Source organism: Dendrobates tinctorius, unplaced genomic scaffold (assembly GCF_039654945.1).
Source record: "Dendrobates tinctorius isolate UK_male_01 unplaced genomic scaffold, ASM3965494v1 ptg000293l, whole genome shotgun sequence".
Taxonomy (NCBI): domain Eukaryota; kingdom Metazoa; phylum Chordata; class Amphibia; order Anura; family Dendrobatidae; genus Dendrobates; species Dendrobates tinctorius.
In genome coordinates this window covers 7,330,698-7,349,573 of record NW_027361960.1, presented here as the reverse complement: position 1 = coordinate 7,349,573, position 18,876 = coordinate 7,330,698, and the positions used below count along the sequence as shown (strand labels likewise).

Genomic DNA, 18,876 nt, shown 5'->3' with positions numbered 1-18,876 from the left:
CATAAAATATGCGTATCTACATGTACACTATTTTTTTTTAAATTTTTTTATGCTTATTCTGTGGGGGGCTTTTTTAATTTTTTTTTTCACTTTGTTACTTAATCCCTTTATGGGACTTTAATTTTTGTATGCCTGATCATTGTTCTAATGCACTGCAATACACATGCATTAGTCCTGTAAGTTTTACACTGAGAGAACGTCTGTTAGGACCAGCAAAAAACATTGACATGCAAACTCAAATTGTCAGGAAATTGTAGATTTATTTACTTATTGTGCAAAGAAAACAGTCAATGTACATAAAGAATCATAAAGAAATTGTCATCATAATTCCTTTTGTTTTACATGTGTTACTCAAAAGCAAAAAAGTGACTTATGAAAATTCATGCGTAATAATTCAAGTTAAATATACACACTTTCCTTAAAGTTTTTAAATGAAAGCTGCAATCGTGCTCACTCTGCCAGATGTGTCATGAATTGTGACGGGAAAAATAGGGCTTTGTGCAGTGTTATTTTGACTTTCAATATGATAGCAACTTAAATGGACTATGTTTGAAGATCCTGCAGCATTGAATCAATACTACCATATTCTTCTGATTCACTTTGTGTGTTTCTGTAAGCAGCATCTCATAAAATCCCCTATGGCTACAGAACAACTTGACTGCTTTCAAAAATATTTCAACTGTAAAAAAAACTTAGGTAGATGATTTAGAAAGCAAATATATGAAAGTTAATAAGCTACATCAATTTAAAGATGGACGCCTTAAAAAGCTCTAAAGATAATGCAATAGTACATTCACAAAGAACTTGTGTGATATATACAAATAGACTAGACAAAACAAGTCAAAAAAGAGGCCATTAGCACTTCACAAATTATGACCTAACAGTAAAGCAAACATAAAACCACAACTCTCTAAGTTGTATCTATAAAGTGACAGAACACTGGAATAGGTTACCTGACAATGAATTTTCAAATTGGATGTCACCAAAGGAAAAGAACAGATCAGGCTTCTGGAATGCGTCTATAGATGTATTCTCAACAGCTCTAAGATGACTTCAGGAGATCTGCTTTTTACTACGGTTTGTCTAGACTGATCAAAAATATGAATGGATCCTTAGACAAAGAAAATGATGGCAAATGTTTTTCTTCTCCTTTGTGCTAGGATCTGTCTTTATGTTCTCAGCAGCACACTTACATTCATAAATTAGCCCTTATAAATATAAATGTATTTAAATGCAAAGAGCAAAAATATTACTGCAAAAGTATTGCTCAAAGAACGCTTAAAGAAGACCTATCACTTGAAACAAAAATGGAATTTTTTGCCTGGTGTAAATGTCACTGTTCTCCTAAATTTGGCATTGTTTATTTTGCACCTCTCAGTTCTTGAGACATGGCCCCCTCTTCCCTGTACGTGAATCTAATTCTGTTACCCAAGTAGGCATGATCCTCAAGAAGACACCTATAAAAGAGTTGAGGACTAAGCCCACTTGGCTAACAAGACTAGAATTACACACAGGAAAGAAGGGGCATATCTCTTGATCGGAGAGGAGAAGAAGAAAAAAATGTCAGATATAGAAGGACAAGGATATTTACTTGAATGTATGTCAAGGGAAGGGCAAGACTTCTTTTATTCTTTGGTAGAAACTTGTTCTTCATTGCATTGATTAAATGATCACCTGACATCATACGATGAAGGGATCTCCAAACAAAACAACCTTTGTTTTTAGCTTTAGAGGCTACAGCTAAGAAATGCATTAAGCAATCATCAATAATTACATGATCAAATATACATTTATCAATATTAACAAAGCTAAAATAGAGTTTAAGCACAGTTCTTTTGAAATGTTGCTACAGACAACTGTAACGTTTGCAAATTACAGCAAGTGTTTCTAACAAGCCGCATAATTGCTGAGGAATGCGTAAAACATGGGTAGTTTCTTCAGACGTTGTTGGTCCTTGCGACACCAGCCAATCACTGTACCTTCACTGTTTGCAGTGTAAAGATGATGGCCATCACAGGAAAAGGTAAGGCTGGAAGCAGAGCAGATAAAAGGGTACATTATATTACATGGAACTTGATTTAAAAGGCATTATCAAGGAATCATATGTCATTTTTGTTTTCAAATTAGCACATTTTCAAGGCGATTATAATAAAACTTTAAACATTTTTTAGAAAAAAGTCTAGAAAATAATTGCTTACAGCTGTGATAAGTGAGCTTGTGTCATGTGTATAGTGTCCATATTCGGACACTCAGTTACATAACATATAATATACTGTAGATTTGAGACAAATTGCTCCCCCTGACTATTGATAAACTTCAGATGTGCTTCACATAGAGAATGATCGTTTATTCAACGAGCTTCAAAGTCCAAGTGACTTCTTCATCGGGAAATACCATACAAATGTGTGGAATTTCCTGAAGAAGACATTTGGACTGTGAAATGCATTGAATAAACCACCATTCTCTATGTGAAGCACATCTGGACCTACAATTATTCAGCAGAGGGGATGATATCCACATTAACCCGTTCATTTATCTACAACATGGTCACTTGCTGACCTGTGGATCTTCTGCAGCGGATAATTCTACATGCTATAATAATAGCTCCATTTGGTGAGTATAATCTGATCATATTGATCTATTTTGCATCGGATAAGACCCTATTTGCGCTGATCTCTCCAGCAGCATTCATGCTGAAAAAATTCAGCATAAGCTCCCATACATATTAGGTGAAAGTTATTTGTACCCACTGAATTTGCCAGAACCGACCAATAACGTGTATGGAGTCTCACAACTCTCCCTGACAGTTGATGCCAGGGAAGAAAAAGAATTTCAATACCCTTTTGCTTTCAGGGGACATAAGCCAATGTCAGAAGTGTCTACAGATGCCATCTCCTCTCTGTGTGTTGAATACACATGAATTCTCAGCTGATCCAGAAAAGGTTGCCTTCCAAACAGAAGTTTAGCTGACAGCTATTTTATGTGTATGGACATCTTTAACACGAGCGATTATCTTTGTTTTTCGTTTTCACTTTTTCCACCCTTTCTTCCAAAAGCCATAGCTTTTTAATTTTTTCATCAATATGGCCATGTGAGGGTTTGCTTTTTGAGTGACGAGTTGTACTTTTGCATGACACCATTCATTCTAACACATAGTGTACAGAAAAGCGGGGAAAATATTGCAAGTACTGTGAAGTTGCAAAAACAAAATGCAATTAAACAATTTTTTTTTAGTCTTTTTTATTTAACATGTTCACTATATGGTAAAACTGGCCTGGCAATATGATTCTCCAAGTCAGTGCACCAAACATGTATATGCATATTTTTTTTTTTATTTAAGTGGTGAATAAAAATGCAAAAATTTGTAGAGGAAAGAAATATTTTGGGTTTTTTTGTGGCCATTTTCCAAGACTCACAATATTTTCATTTTTCTGGATATGATGCTATGTGATGACTTATTTTTTGCCCCCTGAGCTGACGTTTTTACTTATACCATTTTGGGATAGGAACAATGCTTTGATCACATCTTATTGCATTTTACTGCTATGCTGTAGGGGCCAAGAAAACATAATTCTGGCTTTTCAATTTTCTTTTCATTAAGCTGTTTACAAATCGGATTAATTTATTTTATATTGTTATGGATCGGACATTTTTCAATGCAGCGATACCAAATATTTGTATTTTTTCATTGTTTTACCTTCAAAATGGCAAAAGGTGGGTGATTAACTTTTTTTTATTTTTTCATGTTTTTTAAAACTTTTTTTTACTTTTCATTGTATTTATTAGTCCATTAGGAGACTTGAAGCTGCAATCATTCGATAGCTTGTGCTATACATAGCAGTGCATCAGTGGATTGTAATGAAGTAAAGTTGGCTGTGAATTTAGGAGGCAGCGATCATGCTATCCTCAAATTTTGGATCACAAGAAGAGGAAAACCAGGGAGGAAACACATTTTAAGGTTGGACTTCAGAAAGGCAGCTTTTAATGTACTCTGAAAGAGGGTAGGAAAGGTCCAATCGCTGGATGTTCTAAAGCAGTGGTTTTCAACCAGTGTTCCGCGGCACACTAGTGTGCCGCGACACATGGTCGGGTGTGCCGCGTGTCCGCATGGCTAATTTACATGCGATGCAAATTAGCCATGTGGAGGCAAGCAGGGCGGCGGGTCGGAGAGGCAGCAGTCCCGTGTTCCTGTGTCGCTTCCTCCCTGACACAGCAGTCAGCGGCGCGGCTGGATGACATCATCATTCAGCCCTGCGGCTGCTGTGCCAGTGAGAGGAAGCTGCCGGTGAGGAGAGGTGAGGGGTGTGTGTGTGTGTGTCTAGGTGAGAGGTGTGTGTTTGTGTGCGTGTGTAGGTGAGTTGATGGATGTGATGAGAAGCAATGATGGGAGTCATGGAGAAGGCGGTGATGGGGAGAGGGCAATGGAGAAGGCGGTGATGGGGGTGATAAGAAGGCGGTGGTGGGGAGAGGGCAATGATGGGGTTGTCGAAAGGGCAATAATGGGGTGGTGGGGAGAAGGAAATGATGGCGGTAGTGGAATGGGCAATTTCTACATGAAGGGGATTATGATGGGGCATATTACTACAAGAAGGTGATAATGATGGGGCATATTACTAAAAGAAGGGGATAATGATGGGGCATATTACTAAAAGAAAGGGATAATTATGTGGCTCATATACTGCAATATAAAGGGGTACAATGAGAAATACTATGGCCATGAGGCTGGAGTACAAGCGCCAGCTCATATACTATATATATATATATATATGGTATATGCTGATAATTATGTGGCTCATATACGTGGGACTGTATGTATGACTTTACATGGGACTGTATATATATATGGGAATACATGGGACTGTATGTATGAGGTTACATGGGATTGTATATATGAGGGGGTTATCCTTTTTTATTTAACTTTTTTAAAATAAATAATTTATTGAAAGGACCTCTGCCAGGCATATTTCACTCTTGAGGGCTTAAAAAGCAGCTCTTGTGGTGATAAGAAGCTGATTTAAAACCCCCAAGAGTGAACTCCGTGAGAGCTGTATGTGTGGAATAATAAATGATATTTTGCCGGTCTTCAGCAGTCATGTCCAGCTTGAATTGACTCTAGTGGCGTAGCTCGTAGCACTTTGCAGCCGGCTCTATTCTACTTATAGAGAAAGCTGAGTGCTACGTCACTAGTGTCAATTCAAGCAGGAAATGCAGACCGTAGTAATATAAGTCATTATTACACACATACAGCTCTCACGAAGTTCACTCTTGGGGGTTTTAAATCGGCTTCTTATAACCACAAGAGCTGCTTTTTAAGCCCTCAAGAGTGAAATATGCCTGGCAGAGGTCCTTTAAGACTTAAAGTTTAAGTGTGGCAGATAATGTAATACTCTTCTATTTTAGTGTGTGGCTGCGCACACTATCTCAGCAGTGATGGAGAAGTATTTGAGAATGGAAAAGGCAAATGCCGAACAGGACCCTGGACACAATTCTAACCCAGATGAAGGCCCTAGTATGAGAGGTCGACAAAAGAAAAAAGACAAGACAGTGAGCTCAAGGCAATACAGTGAAAGCTATCTTTCATTTGGATTTACTTCCGCTGGGGATGCGACAGCACCAACACCACTGTGCTTGGTGTGTGGTGAGAAGCTTTCCAATAGCGCCATGGTGCCAAGCAAGCTTAAACGCCATCTCCAAATGAAACACCCTTCCGTTCAAAACAAGCCGATGGAGTATTTTGTATGCTTACGTACAAACAATGAGAAAGGGGCAACTTTTTTGAGAAAAAGCACAAAGGTAAATGAGAGAGCCCTCAAAGCTAGCTACCTTGTTGCTGAACTCATAGCTAAATCAAAAAAGTCCCACACTGTGGCAGAAACATTAATACTGCCAGCTTGTAAAGCTATTGTAAATGAGATGCTTGGCCCTGACGCAGCCAAAGAGATAGCTAAAGTGCCTCTCTCTGATAACACAATTGCCAGACGGATTGATGACATGTCTGCGGACATTGAAACTGTTGTTTTGGAAAAGGTGCGCATCAGTAAGAAATTTGCCTTGCAACTTGATGAGTCGACGGATATCAGTGGACATTGTCAGCTGTTGGCCAATGTGCGTTTTGTGGATGGAGAAGCAATTAGAGAAAACTTCCTATTTTGCAAGGCACTGCCAGAAAAATCAACAGGAGAGGTAATATTCCAGGTCACATCGGAATATCTTGATAAAAGTGGGCTTACATGGGAAAACTGCACAGGTGTCTGCACTGATGGAGCCGCAGCCATGGTCGGGCGCATCAAAGGCTTTGTAAGTAGGGTTAAAGAAAGAAACCCAGATGTTCTTGTTACCCACTGTTTCTTGCACCGTGAGGCCCTCGTTGCAAAGACCTTACCAGCAGATCTAGCTCCTGTGTTGGATGATGTTGTGCGCATAGTGAACTTTGTGAAGACGCGACCTTTGAGATGTCGCTTATTTGCGTCTTTGTGTACAGAAATGGGAGCGGAACATAAAATCTTATTGCTCCACACGGAGGTCAGGTGGCTGTCACGCGGCAAAGTGCTGGCCCGTGTGTATGAGTTGCGAGAGGAACTTAAAATATTTCTGACAAACGAGAGGTCCGATTATTCAAAGCTGCTTGCAAGTGATGAGTGGTGTGCAAAGCTGGCATACCTGGCTGATATATTTCAATATCTGAATGAACTAAACACACGGATGCAAGGCCGAAATGAAAACCTGCTTACAAGCACTGATAAAATGAACGGATTCCGTTTAAAGGTGCAGCTCTGGCAGCAACATGTGCAGGGTGGCAACCTTCAGATGTTCCCGCTCACCGAGAAACTGCATGATGACAACACTGCTGCAATGTGCGAGGTGATTGGCAGACATTTGAAAACTCTTGAGGAGAAGTTATCGTTTTATTTCTCTTCAACCTTCACAGAATGCCTTGACTGGGTTAGGGACCCATACAGCTCATTATCCGTTGCTGGAAAGGACATGACTTTAAAGGAGCAAGAGGAACTCATTGAACTGAAGCAAGACCGAGGTTTAAAGCTAAAGTTTGCTGATCTTCCTTTGCACAGTTTTTGGTTATCTGTTGCCAAGGAGTTCCCCATTCTGGCCAACAAAGCTATTTTGACATTGCTCCCATTTTCGACCACATATCTATGTGAGCTGGGCTTCTCAAGCTTGACTGCGATAAAAACTAAAAACAGGGAGAGACTGAGAACTGTTGAGGAAGAGCTTCGTGTGTGTCTTTCCACCATTCCTGCCAGGATATCCCTTTTGTGTTTATCGAAACAGGCCCAGGTTTCACACTGAGTGAGTAAAAATACATTTAGAATCTATATTATTAACTATATGTATAATATGTACTGTTTTAGTGTCATTTTGTGCCATTTTGGTTGGTGGTGTGCCCCGGGATTTTTTACGTATAAAAAGTGTGCCGCGGCTCAAAAAAGGTTGAAAATCACTGTTCTAAAGGACAGAAATGTCCAAGGAAGGATGGGAGATTTTGCTAAATGTAATTCTCAAGGCACAATTGGAAACAAGCCCGAAAAGAAGGAAGAATTGGAAGCATTTAAAGCAACCAGGAAGGATGAACAGAGAACGTAATCACTTGTTAAAAAGGAAAACAGAAATGCATATAAAATGGAAAGAGGTGGGCATATCTAAAGAAGAATAGAATGTTGTTTGCGGGGAATGCAGGGCAAGAGTTAGAAGAGCTAAAGCCATGAAGTGAGGCTTGCAAGGGAGACTAAAAGCAATAAAAAAAGATTTTGATGGTATGCCAAAAGATAAAGAAAAGTCAAATATGCTATAGAATTTTTACAGGATGAAAATAGTGAAGTGGTCAAAAATGAAGTTGAGATGGGGGAACTTTTAAATTCATATTTTTCATCTGTATTCTCTAAGAAAGCAATTGTAACATCGACTGATCTTCAACGTGCCATTTAAGGAATAAAAAAATCCACAATATCTACATTGCTCAAAAAAATAAAGGGAACACTTAAACAATAGAATATAACTCCAAGTAAATCAACCTTCTGTGAAATCAAACTGTCCACTTAGGAAGCAACACGGATTGACAATCGATTTCACATGCTGTTGTGTAAATGGAATAGACAGAAGATGGAAATTATTGGCAATAATCAAGACACCCTCAATAAAGGAGTGGTTCTGTAGGTGGGGACCACAGACCACATCTCAGTACCAATGCTTTCTGGCTCATGTTTTGGTCGCTTTTGAATGTTGGTTGTGCTTTCACACTCGTGGTAGCATGAGACGGACTCTACAACCCACACAAGTGGCTCAGGTAGTGCAGGTCATTCAGGATGGCACATCAATGCAAGCTGTAGCCAGATGGTTTGCTGTGTCTGTCAGCGTAGTGTCCAGAGGCTGGAGGCACTACCAGGAGACAGGCCAGTACACCAGGAGATGTGGAGGGGGCTGTAGGAGGGCAACAACCCAGCAGCAGGACCACTACCTCTGCCTTTGTGCAAGGAAGAACAGCAGGAGGACTGCCAGAGCCCTGAAAAATGATCTCCAGCAGACCACAAATGTGCATGTGTCTGCACAAACTGTTAGAAATCGACTCCATGAGGATGGTCTGAGGGCCCGACATCCAGAGATGGGGTTGTGGTCACAGCCCAACACCACACAGGACGCTTAGCATTTGCCACAGAACACCAGGATTGGCAAATTCGCCACTGGCGCACTGTGCTCTTCACAGATGAAAGCATGTTCACACTGCGCACATGTGACAGACGTAACAGAGTCTGTACACGCCATAGAGAGCGATCTGCTGCCTGCAACATCCTTCAGCATGCCCGGTTTGGCAGTGGGTCAGTAATGGTGTGGGGTGGCATTTTTTTGGAGGGCCGCATAGCCCTCCATATGCTCGCCGGAGGTAGCCTGACTGCCATTAGGTACCGAGATGAGATCCTCAGACCCCTTGTGAGACCATACATATGCTGGTGCGGTTGGCCCTGGTTTCCTCCTAATGTGTGACAATGCCAGACCTCCTGTGGCTGGAGTGTGTCAGCTCCTGCAAGATGAAAGCATTGAAGCTTTGGACTGGCCCGCCCGTTCTCCAGACCTGAATCCGATTGAGCACATCTGGGACATCATGTCTCAATCCATTCGTCACGTTGCACCATAGGCTGTTCAGGAGTTGGCAGATGCTTTAGTCCAGGTCTAGGAGGACATCCCTCAGGAGACCATCCACCGCCTCATAAGGAGCATGCCCAGGCATTATACAGTAGGGAGGTCATACAGGCATGTGGAGGACACACACAATACTGAGCATCTTTTCCTTATCATGAGGCATTTCCACTGAAGTTGGATCAGCCTGTAATTTGATTTTCCACTTTGATTTTGAGTATCATTCCAAATCCAGACCTCCATGGGATATTCATTTTGATTTAAATTGATAATTGTTATGTTTTATTGTTCTGAACACATTACATTATGCAATGAATAAAAATTTGCAACTGGAATATTTCATTCCGAGATATCTAGGATGTGGTATTTTAGTGTTCCCTTTATTTTTTTGAGCAGTGTATAAACAGAGAGATGGTGAGGGAACACTTCGCTACTTTAAAAGAATTTGAATCTCGTGGTCCAGATAAATTACAACCTAGGGTACTGAAAGAGTTAGCAGAGGAAATTGCAGAACCACTAGCCAGAATCTTTGAAAAATCCCGGCACACAGGGGAAATCCCAGAATATTGGAGAAAGGCAAATGTCCCTATCTTCAAAAAAGGAAAGAAGATGGAGCCAGGAAATTACAGGCCTGTGAGGCTTATTTCTATACCAGGAAAGATCTTTGAACAAATTATTAAACAGCATGTATGTAAGTACTTGGATAAGGATATAGTAATTAACCAGAGCCAGCATGGGTTTGCAGCAAACAAGTCATGCCAAACTAATCTAATTTCATTCTATAACGAAATCACTGACAGGGTGGATCATGGACATAAGGTAGCTATAGTATATCTCGACTTCAGCAAAGCATTTGATAAAGTATCTCATACTATCCTTATTGAAAACAAATTGTGAGTGTGCACTAATAAAATAAAGCAATAATTGATGTAAAGATACTGGGATTAAGCATAATCAACACAAATTTAATGTGTTCCTCCACTCTTGTTGCGTTGTGGAGATCAGTACCCTTGATATAGGGCTTCTTCATGTCTTCTTCAAATATGACCTGCTTTTAAGGCGGCCCCAGTTAATAACTGACCTAACTGCAATAAATAATATTATACCACATGAGATACAGTGTATATTGGCACCTGCTCAAGGACAAAACCAGATGTATAGTCAGGTGATCAGTAATATTTCCCTGGTATTTCCTACCTAATGTGACCCTTCCTGACCACAGGGTTTGGCACCCTAGCAATTAGGCCCTCCACTCACAAGTGGTCTATGCCTAATATTGCCCTTATTATATTGCCCTTAAAATAATGTATCCAATAAGAGAAGGGTAGCTATGCAACAGAGGATCCAATATATCCAAATAAATATGGACAGAGGCTGCTCCAGGATACTTATTAATCCACATGTTTCTCCCTCTAGATGGTGGTTCCTCATAAGATCTAGGGCTTAAAGAGAGCCTGTCAGCAGGATTTACCAATACAAACTAAAGGCATGGCTATAATGGCATTCTTATGCTGATTAATATGATACTTGATGTGAAGAGATCCATGCAGTGGCTGCTGAATACTCACCTTATGAAGTTTTCAGAAAATGACATCTTCTGTGCTCCTGTATGCTTCCAGGTGGAGCGTGGGGGCAGGGTCTTCTCATTCTCCAGAACCCCAGCCTCCTCTGTTTCTTGTGCAGGTGACTGATTTTTCAGTGACCTGCCTCCTTTTTAAAATTCTGTGCCGCCCACACAATGGCAGTGGGAGCTGACATCCTGTTTGCAGGACTTCAATAAAATGGCGCTGGAGGAGGCGCATGCACACATGGAGGAATCGACTTAGTTTGTGTGGCGGCAGTGGTGCAAAAATTTATAAAGGAGGCAGATCATTGAATAATCAGTCACCTGCACAAGAAACTGAGGATGCTGGTGGGGGGAGTGAGGAGAACGAGGAGAAGACTTTGCCCCAACATCCTGCCCCGAAGCACACAAGATGTCATTTTTTGAAAAATTTATAAAGTGAGTATTCAGCAGCCACTGAGTGGTTCCCTTCACATCAGGTATCATATTAATCAGCATTACAGTGCCATTATAGCCATGCCTTTAGCTTATAGGGCCAAATCCTGCTGAAGAGTTATCTTTAAGAATCCATAGATATGTCCTGCTGATGATGTGCATCAAAGATACCCTGGCACATGCCACTTCTCTTTCTGAAATTTATTACTGACATACCATGGGACATGCTCTTATATTTGTTGTATGTTTCTATTAAGCAAGGATATTGTACAGGGGCATGTAAAAGCTTTGGCACCCCTGGTCAAAATTACTGTTATTGCGAACGGTTAAGCAAGCTGAAGATGAAATGATCTCTAAAAGGCCTAAAATTAAAAATAACCCATTTCATTTGTATATTAGGCAAAAAATATATATCTTTTACATTTTAAAAATTACAAAAGGAAAATGGGCCTATGCAAAAGTTTGGGCACTCTTGGAGATTTGTGTGCTCAGATAACTTTCACCAAAGTTTCAGATCTTAATTAGCCTGTTAGGGTTATGGCTTGTTCACTATCATCGTTAGGAAAGACCTGGTGATGCAAATTTACCAGCTTTTTAAAAACCCAGCCTCCTCTAACCTGGTGCCAAAAAACAGCACTCCAAAAATGAAAATGGTGGTGTCATGATCCAGGTTGGATGATGACAGATAAAAGCACATGTAACCTTTTTTTTCCTTAAGCTGTGTGCTTAAGTTTGGTTTTGCCCCCGTTGGCCATTAGGGTCATTGCACAGTGGTGTCTTTTGTTCTAGTTTGCTCCCGGTGGCCATTAGGGTCATTGCACTCTGGTTACTTTAGTTTAGTGCACGTGATTATAAAGCAGGTGTGATTGCTCTGACCTATAAAAGAGTGTCAGGTGTTGCAATCACTGTTGGTGATAGTGGTCATTTCCAACCATCCTTGGTGGAGGAAGGAGCTAGAGAGAGTTCCTGGCAACTTATTCAGAGTCCTGGTGTGGAAGGACCTAGAGAGAGTTCCTTGCAGCTCTGACAAAGCTTGGTGAAGTAGCAGCGATTCTGGAGGAAAGCTGCATTCTAGTGGTGGACTCTGTTGCTGGGAGCAAGAGCAACAGAGCAAAGCTAAGTGGTGTTATCCCTGTTTGTGACTTCCCTTATGTGTGTTTTAGTGCAGTGGTGGGATTAGTTTCTGCACCGTCCAATTCATTATAAAGGGCTAGGTGCAGGGCGAGCCAGGGTTCTTAGGTTTCAGCTCGGCGACAGGTGCGGAGCCTGTATAGGGACTGTAAGGAGTGTACAGACACTGACTCAGGGGAGTGCATGTCCCCGTTCCCTATCGCAGGGCCCTCCATTGTATCAGTTTCCCTGGTGTTTCCCTTTATTATTTAAATTCGCCCTGCTGGAGGCGGTGTGTCCAGTCACACGTGACCATCACAGGTGGAGGCTCACAAGCAGGAAAATGCTATAAGAAGACAGTAAAGTGTTTTTAAATTGCCCTTTCTTCAGTTCGAAATGCAATTAAGAAATGGCAGTTAACAGGAACAGTTGAAGTCAAGATAAGGTCTGGAAGACCCAGCAAAATTTCAGTGGAAGATACTCTTAGGATTGCTGTGATTTAGCGGACTCTGCAGTTGTGGTTTATAGTTCTACTGTTAACAAATACCTGCACAAATATGGCCATCATAGAAGAGTCATCAGAAGAAAACGTCTCCTGCGCCCTCAACATCAAATTCAGAATCAGAAGTATGCAAAAGAACATCTAAACAAGCCTGATTCATTTTGGAAAGTGCTGTGGACACATGAGATTAAAATAGAACTCAATGTCCATAATGATCAAAGTTACAGTGGGTACGGAAAGTATTCAGAACCCCTTTAAATTTTTCACTCTTTGTTTCATTGCAGCCATTAAGTAAATTAAAAAAAGTTCTTTTTTTTCTCATTAATGTACACTCTGCACCCAATCTTGATTGAAAAAAACAGAAATGTAGACATTTTTGCAAATTTATTAAAAAAGAAAAATGCAGCTGACACCCGGCACTATGAGTCAGGGGCGGTCACGGACGGCCCCCGGCACAGTAACTCCTGGCACACTGCGATCAAACATGATCGCAGTGTATCGGGGGCATAGGAGAGAAGCGCACAGGGAGGGGGCTCCCTCTGTGCTTCCCTGCGACCCCCGGAGCGACGCGATGTGCTGTGTCGCTCTGAGAGTCCTCCTCCCTGCAGGCCCCCGGTTCCAATATGGCCACGGAGGCCTTCGGGGTCCTGCAGGGAGGCGGCTTCCTCACTGCCTGTTGAAAGCAGGCATGAGGAAGCCTGCAGCAGCGCCTGTCAGATCGCTGATCTGACACAGCGCTGTTCAAAGCTGGGACAATATAATAAAGTAAAAAGAAAAAAAAAACACTTGTAAAAATCATTTTGAAAAAAATCCCAAAATAAATAAAAAAAAATATATTCCCTAATAAAAATTTTTTTCTAAATAATAAAACCAAAAACAATAAAAGTACACATATTTAGTATCGCCGTGTCCGTAACGACCCGCCCTATAAAACTGTCCCACAAGTTAACCCCTTTAGTGAACCCCTTAAAAAAAAAGAAAACAAAGCAAAAAACAATGCTTTATTATCATACCGCCGAACAAAAAGAGCAATAACGCTCGATCAAAAAGATGTATATAAATAACCATGGTACCGCTGAAAATGTCATCTTGTCCCGCAAAAAACGAGCTGCCACACAGCGTCATCAGTGAAAAATTCAAAAAGTTATAGCTCGCAGAATAAAGCGATGCAAAAATAATTATTTTTTATATAAATTGGTTTTATTGTATAAAAGCGCCAAAACATAAAAAAAGACAAATGAGGTATCGCTGTAATCGTACTGACCTGAAGAATATAACCCCTTTATCAATTTTACCACACGCAACGGTGTAAACGCCCCCAAAAAAGAAATTCATGAAATGCTGGTTTTTGTTCATTTTGCGTCCCAAAAATCGGAATAAAAAGCGATCAAAAAAGTCACGTGCCCAAAAATAGTACCAATAAAAACGTCAACTCATCCCGCAAAAAATAAGACCTCACATAACTCTGTGGGTCAAAATACGGAAAAATTATAGCTCTCAAAATGTGGTGATGCAAAAACCATTTTTACAATAAAAAGCATCTTTTAGCATATGACAGCTGCCAAACATAAAAACCGCCATAAATAGTAAATCAAACCCCCCTTTATCACCCCGTTAGTTAGGGAAAAATAATAAAATAAAAAAAATGTATTTATTTCCATTTTCTCATTAGGGCTAGAGCTAGGGATAGGGTTAGTGTTAGGGCGAGGGTAAGGGCTAGGTCTAGGGCTGAGATTAGGGTTATGGGTGTGTTGGGGTTAGAGTTGGAGTTAGAATTGGGGGGTTTCCACTGTTTGGGCACATCAGGGGCTCTCCAAAAGCAACATGGTGTCTGATCTCAACTCCAGCCAAAAAAGTCAAATGACGCTGCTTCCCTTCCGTGCTCTGCCATGTGCACAAATAGTGGTTTACCCCCACATATGGGGTATCAGCGTACTCAGGACAAATTGCACAATAACTTTTGGTGTCCTGTTTCCCTTGGGAAAATAAAAATTGGGGGTGAAAAGATCATTTTTGTGGAAAAAATATGATTTTTTAATTGTACGGCAGTACGTTATAAACTTCTGTGAAGCCCTTGGGGGTTCAAACTGCTCACCACATATCTAGATAAGTTCCTTGGGGGGTCTAGTTTCCAAAATGGGGTCAATTTTGGGGAGTTTCCACTGTTTAGGCACATCAGGGGCTCTCCAAATGTGACATGGCGCCCGATCTCAATTCCAGCCAATTTTGCGTTGAAAAAGTCAAACGGCGCTCGTTCCCTTCTGAGCTCTGCCATGCGCCGAAACAGTGGTTCCCCCTACATATCAGGTATCAGCGTACTCAGGACAAATTGCACAATAACTTTTGCGGTCCAATTTCTCCTGTTACCCTTGGTAAAATAAAAAAATTGGACCTGAAGTAATTTTTTTTTGTGAAAAAAAGTTAAATGTTCATTTTTTTTAAACATTCAAAAAATTCCTGTGAAGCACCTGAAGGGTTAATAAACTTCTTGAAAGTGGTTTTGAGCACCTTGAGGGGTGCAGTTTTTAGAATGGTGTCACTTTGGGATATTTTCTATTATATAGACCCCTCAAAGTGACTTCAAATGTGACGTGGTCCCTAAAAATAAAATAGTGTTGTAAAAATGAGAAATCGCTGGTCAACTTTTAACCCTTATAACTTCCTAACAAAAAAAAAGGTTGGTTGCAAAATTGTGCTGATGTAAAGTAAACATGTGGGAAATGTTACTTATTAAGCTTTTTGTGTGCCAAATCTCTGTGATTTAAGGGCATAAAAATTCAAATTTGGAAAATAGCGAAATTTTCAAAATTTTTGCTTTTTTTTTTTTTTTTTTACAAATAAACGCAAGTTATATGAATGAAACTTTACCACTAACATGAAGTACAATATGTCACAAGAAAACAATGTCAGAATCACCAGGATCCATGGAAGTGTTCCAGAGTTATTACCTCATAAAGGGACAGTGGTCAGAATTGTAAAAATTGGCCCGGGCATTAACATGCAAACCACCCTTGGGAGTAAAGGGGTTAATGAGAAAAAAATGAACTTTTTTGAATTTACCAAATGGCTGCAATGAAACAAAGAGTGAAAAATTTAAAGGAGTTTGAATACTTTCCGTACCCACTATATGTGCAAAGAAAAAAGGCCACAGAATTTCAGGAAAAGAACATCTCGCCAATCATTAAGCATGGGGGTGGATCAATCATGCTTTGGGTTGTGTTGCACTCAGTAGTATGGTAACATTTCACGGGTAGAGGGAAAAATGGATTCAATGAAATTTCATAAAAATCTTGATGCAAACATAACACCATGTAGCGCATTGGCCTGCGCCCCTGCATGGGGTTCTCTTCACCTTCCTTGAAGGGACACCAGCTTATTCACCGCCCCTCGACATGGTCTCCCTGTTCTCTGCTGCTGTGTGCACCTCTGCTTTTAAAGGGGCAGCGTGCGTTTATAGTAAATGCTTTCAGCTTGTAGCTGAGAGGCATTTAGTATATTTAGTACACCTTCAAGAGTGCTCCTAGCCAATAGCTGTGAGGCATCTTGTATAAAAGACTCCCTTACCTTTTGGAAGTCGTCGAAGCAACAGCATTCATGAGGATGTAGTCTCCTCTACAAGTGAGTTGTTAGGTCCCAATGTGGCCAGTGTCCTGAACCGGAATCCCTGGTTCAGGTGCAGCCAGTCTCCTGAAACCAAATCCCTGATCCCGGTGTGGCCATGCCTGAATATTGTCCCCTGGCCCTGAAGTGGCCATTGCCTGAACATTATCCTCTAATCCTGGTGTGGCCAGTCCTGAACCTAAAGTTCCCTGGTCCCAATGCTGCCAGTGCCTGAAAACTGTCCTCCAGTCCGTGTGCAGCCAGTCCCTGATTCATTATCTTGCACAGGTGTGTGTCTGAACGTAGCACTAGTCTGTGTCAGGGAACCTGACCCCGGGGTAAGCAGCTGCAGTACTGGGCTCTGCCTAGAAGTGATACCTGATGGCAACCTGCAGCCCAGCCTGTCTCCACCATCAAGAGCTCCAATGAACAATAAGTAGCCACTTAGATATACCCCTTCCTAAGCAGATCTGGTCCTGTGGCACAGTAGGTACACAAATCCACTTGCGCCACCCTTGTAACACTTTGCTTCAGGCATGGGCTCCGCTGATCCCCAGTTCTCTCTATGTTTGGAGATGTGTTGGTGGCTGATCTACCAGCGAGAGAGCTAGGAAAAAACTCTGTATTATCTGCAGATATTACATGCCCGATTGGAAGCAATGATGTCAGTTGTGCCAGTCCAAGTCGCAGTACCTATGGCTGTGTTTATGCAACCCGAAACTTATGTCTCTGGAGTGAAACCCGTTCTGTCTGGTCCTCCTCAGTACTATGGGAATCCGAAGCAGTGACGTAGGTTCCTGAAGCAGTGCATGAGGAACTATGAAGTTTTCGGTCAGCAGTTTTCCTCTGATCAGGCCAAAGTGGGACTCCCGATGTCCTACCTAGCAGGAAATGCCCTGGCATGGCTCAAGAACGCATGGGAAAGATGGACTATCACCTCAGACCTGCAGGATTTCCTGTTGTCCTTACGGAAGGTCTTTGACAAGTCAAACCCACAATTTTCTGCAAAAACATCTCATCTCAGCTTCCAGAAGTAGACCAGACAGGTGACGCGTGTGAGGAAACCGTCACATCTGGCCTGTTCTTCCAAAGAACACCCATTTCCAAGCCTGCTGAGGTACCTGTGCAGAATCTATGAAGGCCGGCCACTGAGCAGAAGCCGAAATTCTGTCGTGAGATGGGATTGCGATATTGCTGTGGTTGTGTGGAACATCCTGACTGTCCAGTGAAGTCTAAAAAAAAACTCCAAAACCTTAGGTTAGTAGGATAGCTGCCCTTGGAGGAAGTATCCCCTTTACACAGATGACTGTGACTGGTATCGGTGGCAAGTGGAGGTTACGGTACGGAGGGAAAGTTTGTGCTGCAAGCCGTGAAAAGTTGATGGCTGACTCCCATCCGAAAGCTCCAGAATCCGGTGAGGGTGTTGTCAAGGGAAGGACTAACGCTTCTTAAAAACAGTTAAGTCATGTCTGAACAACTTGAGCTCCAGATTGGAGAATTGTACACAGAGAAATTTGCCTTGTGCATGGACTTTACATAGACAATGACTAAATAAGATGAGTATGTTATATATTAGCGTGTTTTCAAATAACATAAACATGCTGTTTAGGCAATTTTTTTCCTTTTTTTAATTTAAGCATTTATATAGCCATAACTTTACATTTTTTCTCGACACATCTATTTAACCCCTTCAAGACCATTGACACAACGTATGTGTCACGAAAGTCGGTGCCAATCCGACCAATGACGCATATGCTGTGTCATGAATTGATAGCCCCCCGCGGATCGGTTAACCTTTCATTGACCCCGGTCACCCGACCCGCAGGTACAGGGGGCTTTGTACTTCACCCTGAGGGGGGTGGCTTTGCACCCACGTGGCTACGATCGCTCTGATTGGCTGTTTCACTTTGAACAGCCAATCAGAGCAATTGTAATATTTCACCAATGAAATTTGGTGAAATATTACAATCCAGCCATGGCCGATGCTGCAATACCATCGGCCATGGCTGGAGACCGAGATCTGATCCCCCCACCCCACCGACTGATGGGGGCAATCTGCCCCCGCCATCGACTGACTGCTGCGATCTGCCGCCGCCGTCACCATCTTCTCCCCTCTCCCCTTCCCTCCACTCCCCCCGCCTTCCGATCCCCTCCCGGATGCTTCAAGGGCGCTGCCATCTTCCAAAATGGCGGGCGCATATGCAGTGCGTCCGCCGAATCTACCGGGCGGCATTCATTCATTCTGATCACTGTGATAAACCATCACAGTAATCAAAATTAAAAAACAAAGTAAATACACCCCCTGTTTATCATCCCCATAAGTAGGGAGATATAATAAAAGAAGAAAATATATTTATTTTAATTTTTCTATAGGGTTAGGGTTAGAATTAGGCTTAGGGTTACAATTAGGGTTAGGGTAGGAATTAGGGATAGAATTAGGGTTAGAATTAGGGTTGGAATTAGGGTTGGGATTATGGGTGGAGTTGGAATTAGGGTTAGGTGTTATGAATGAGTC

General features: G+C 41.6%; 1 protein-coding gene across 1 annotated transcript in view; it reads right to left on the bottom strand.

Moving 5' to 3' along the window:
* Positions 1–240: 240 nt before the first annotated feature.
* LYST (lysosomal trafficking regulator) overlaps positions 241–18,876 on the bottom strand; it is a 722,897-nt gene continuing 704,261 nt past the window's right edge. The window contains exon 52 of the mRNA XM_073560091.1: positions 241–2,029. Coding sequence (XP_073416192.1) covers positions 1,888–2,029 — 142 coding nt within the window. The 3' untranslated portion in view covers positions 241–1,887. The remainder of the gene's footprint in view (positions 2,030–18,876) is intronic.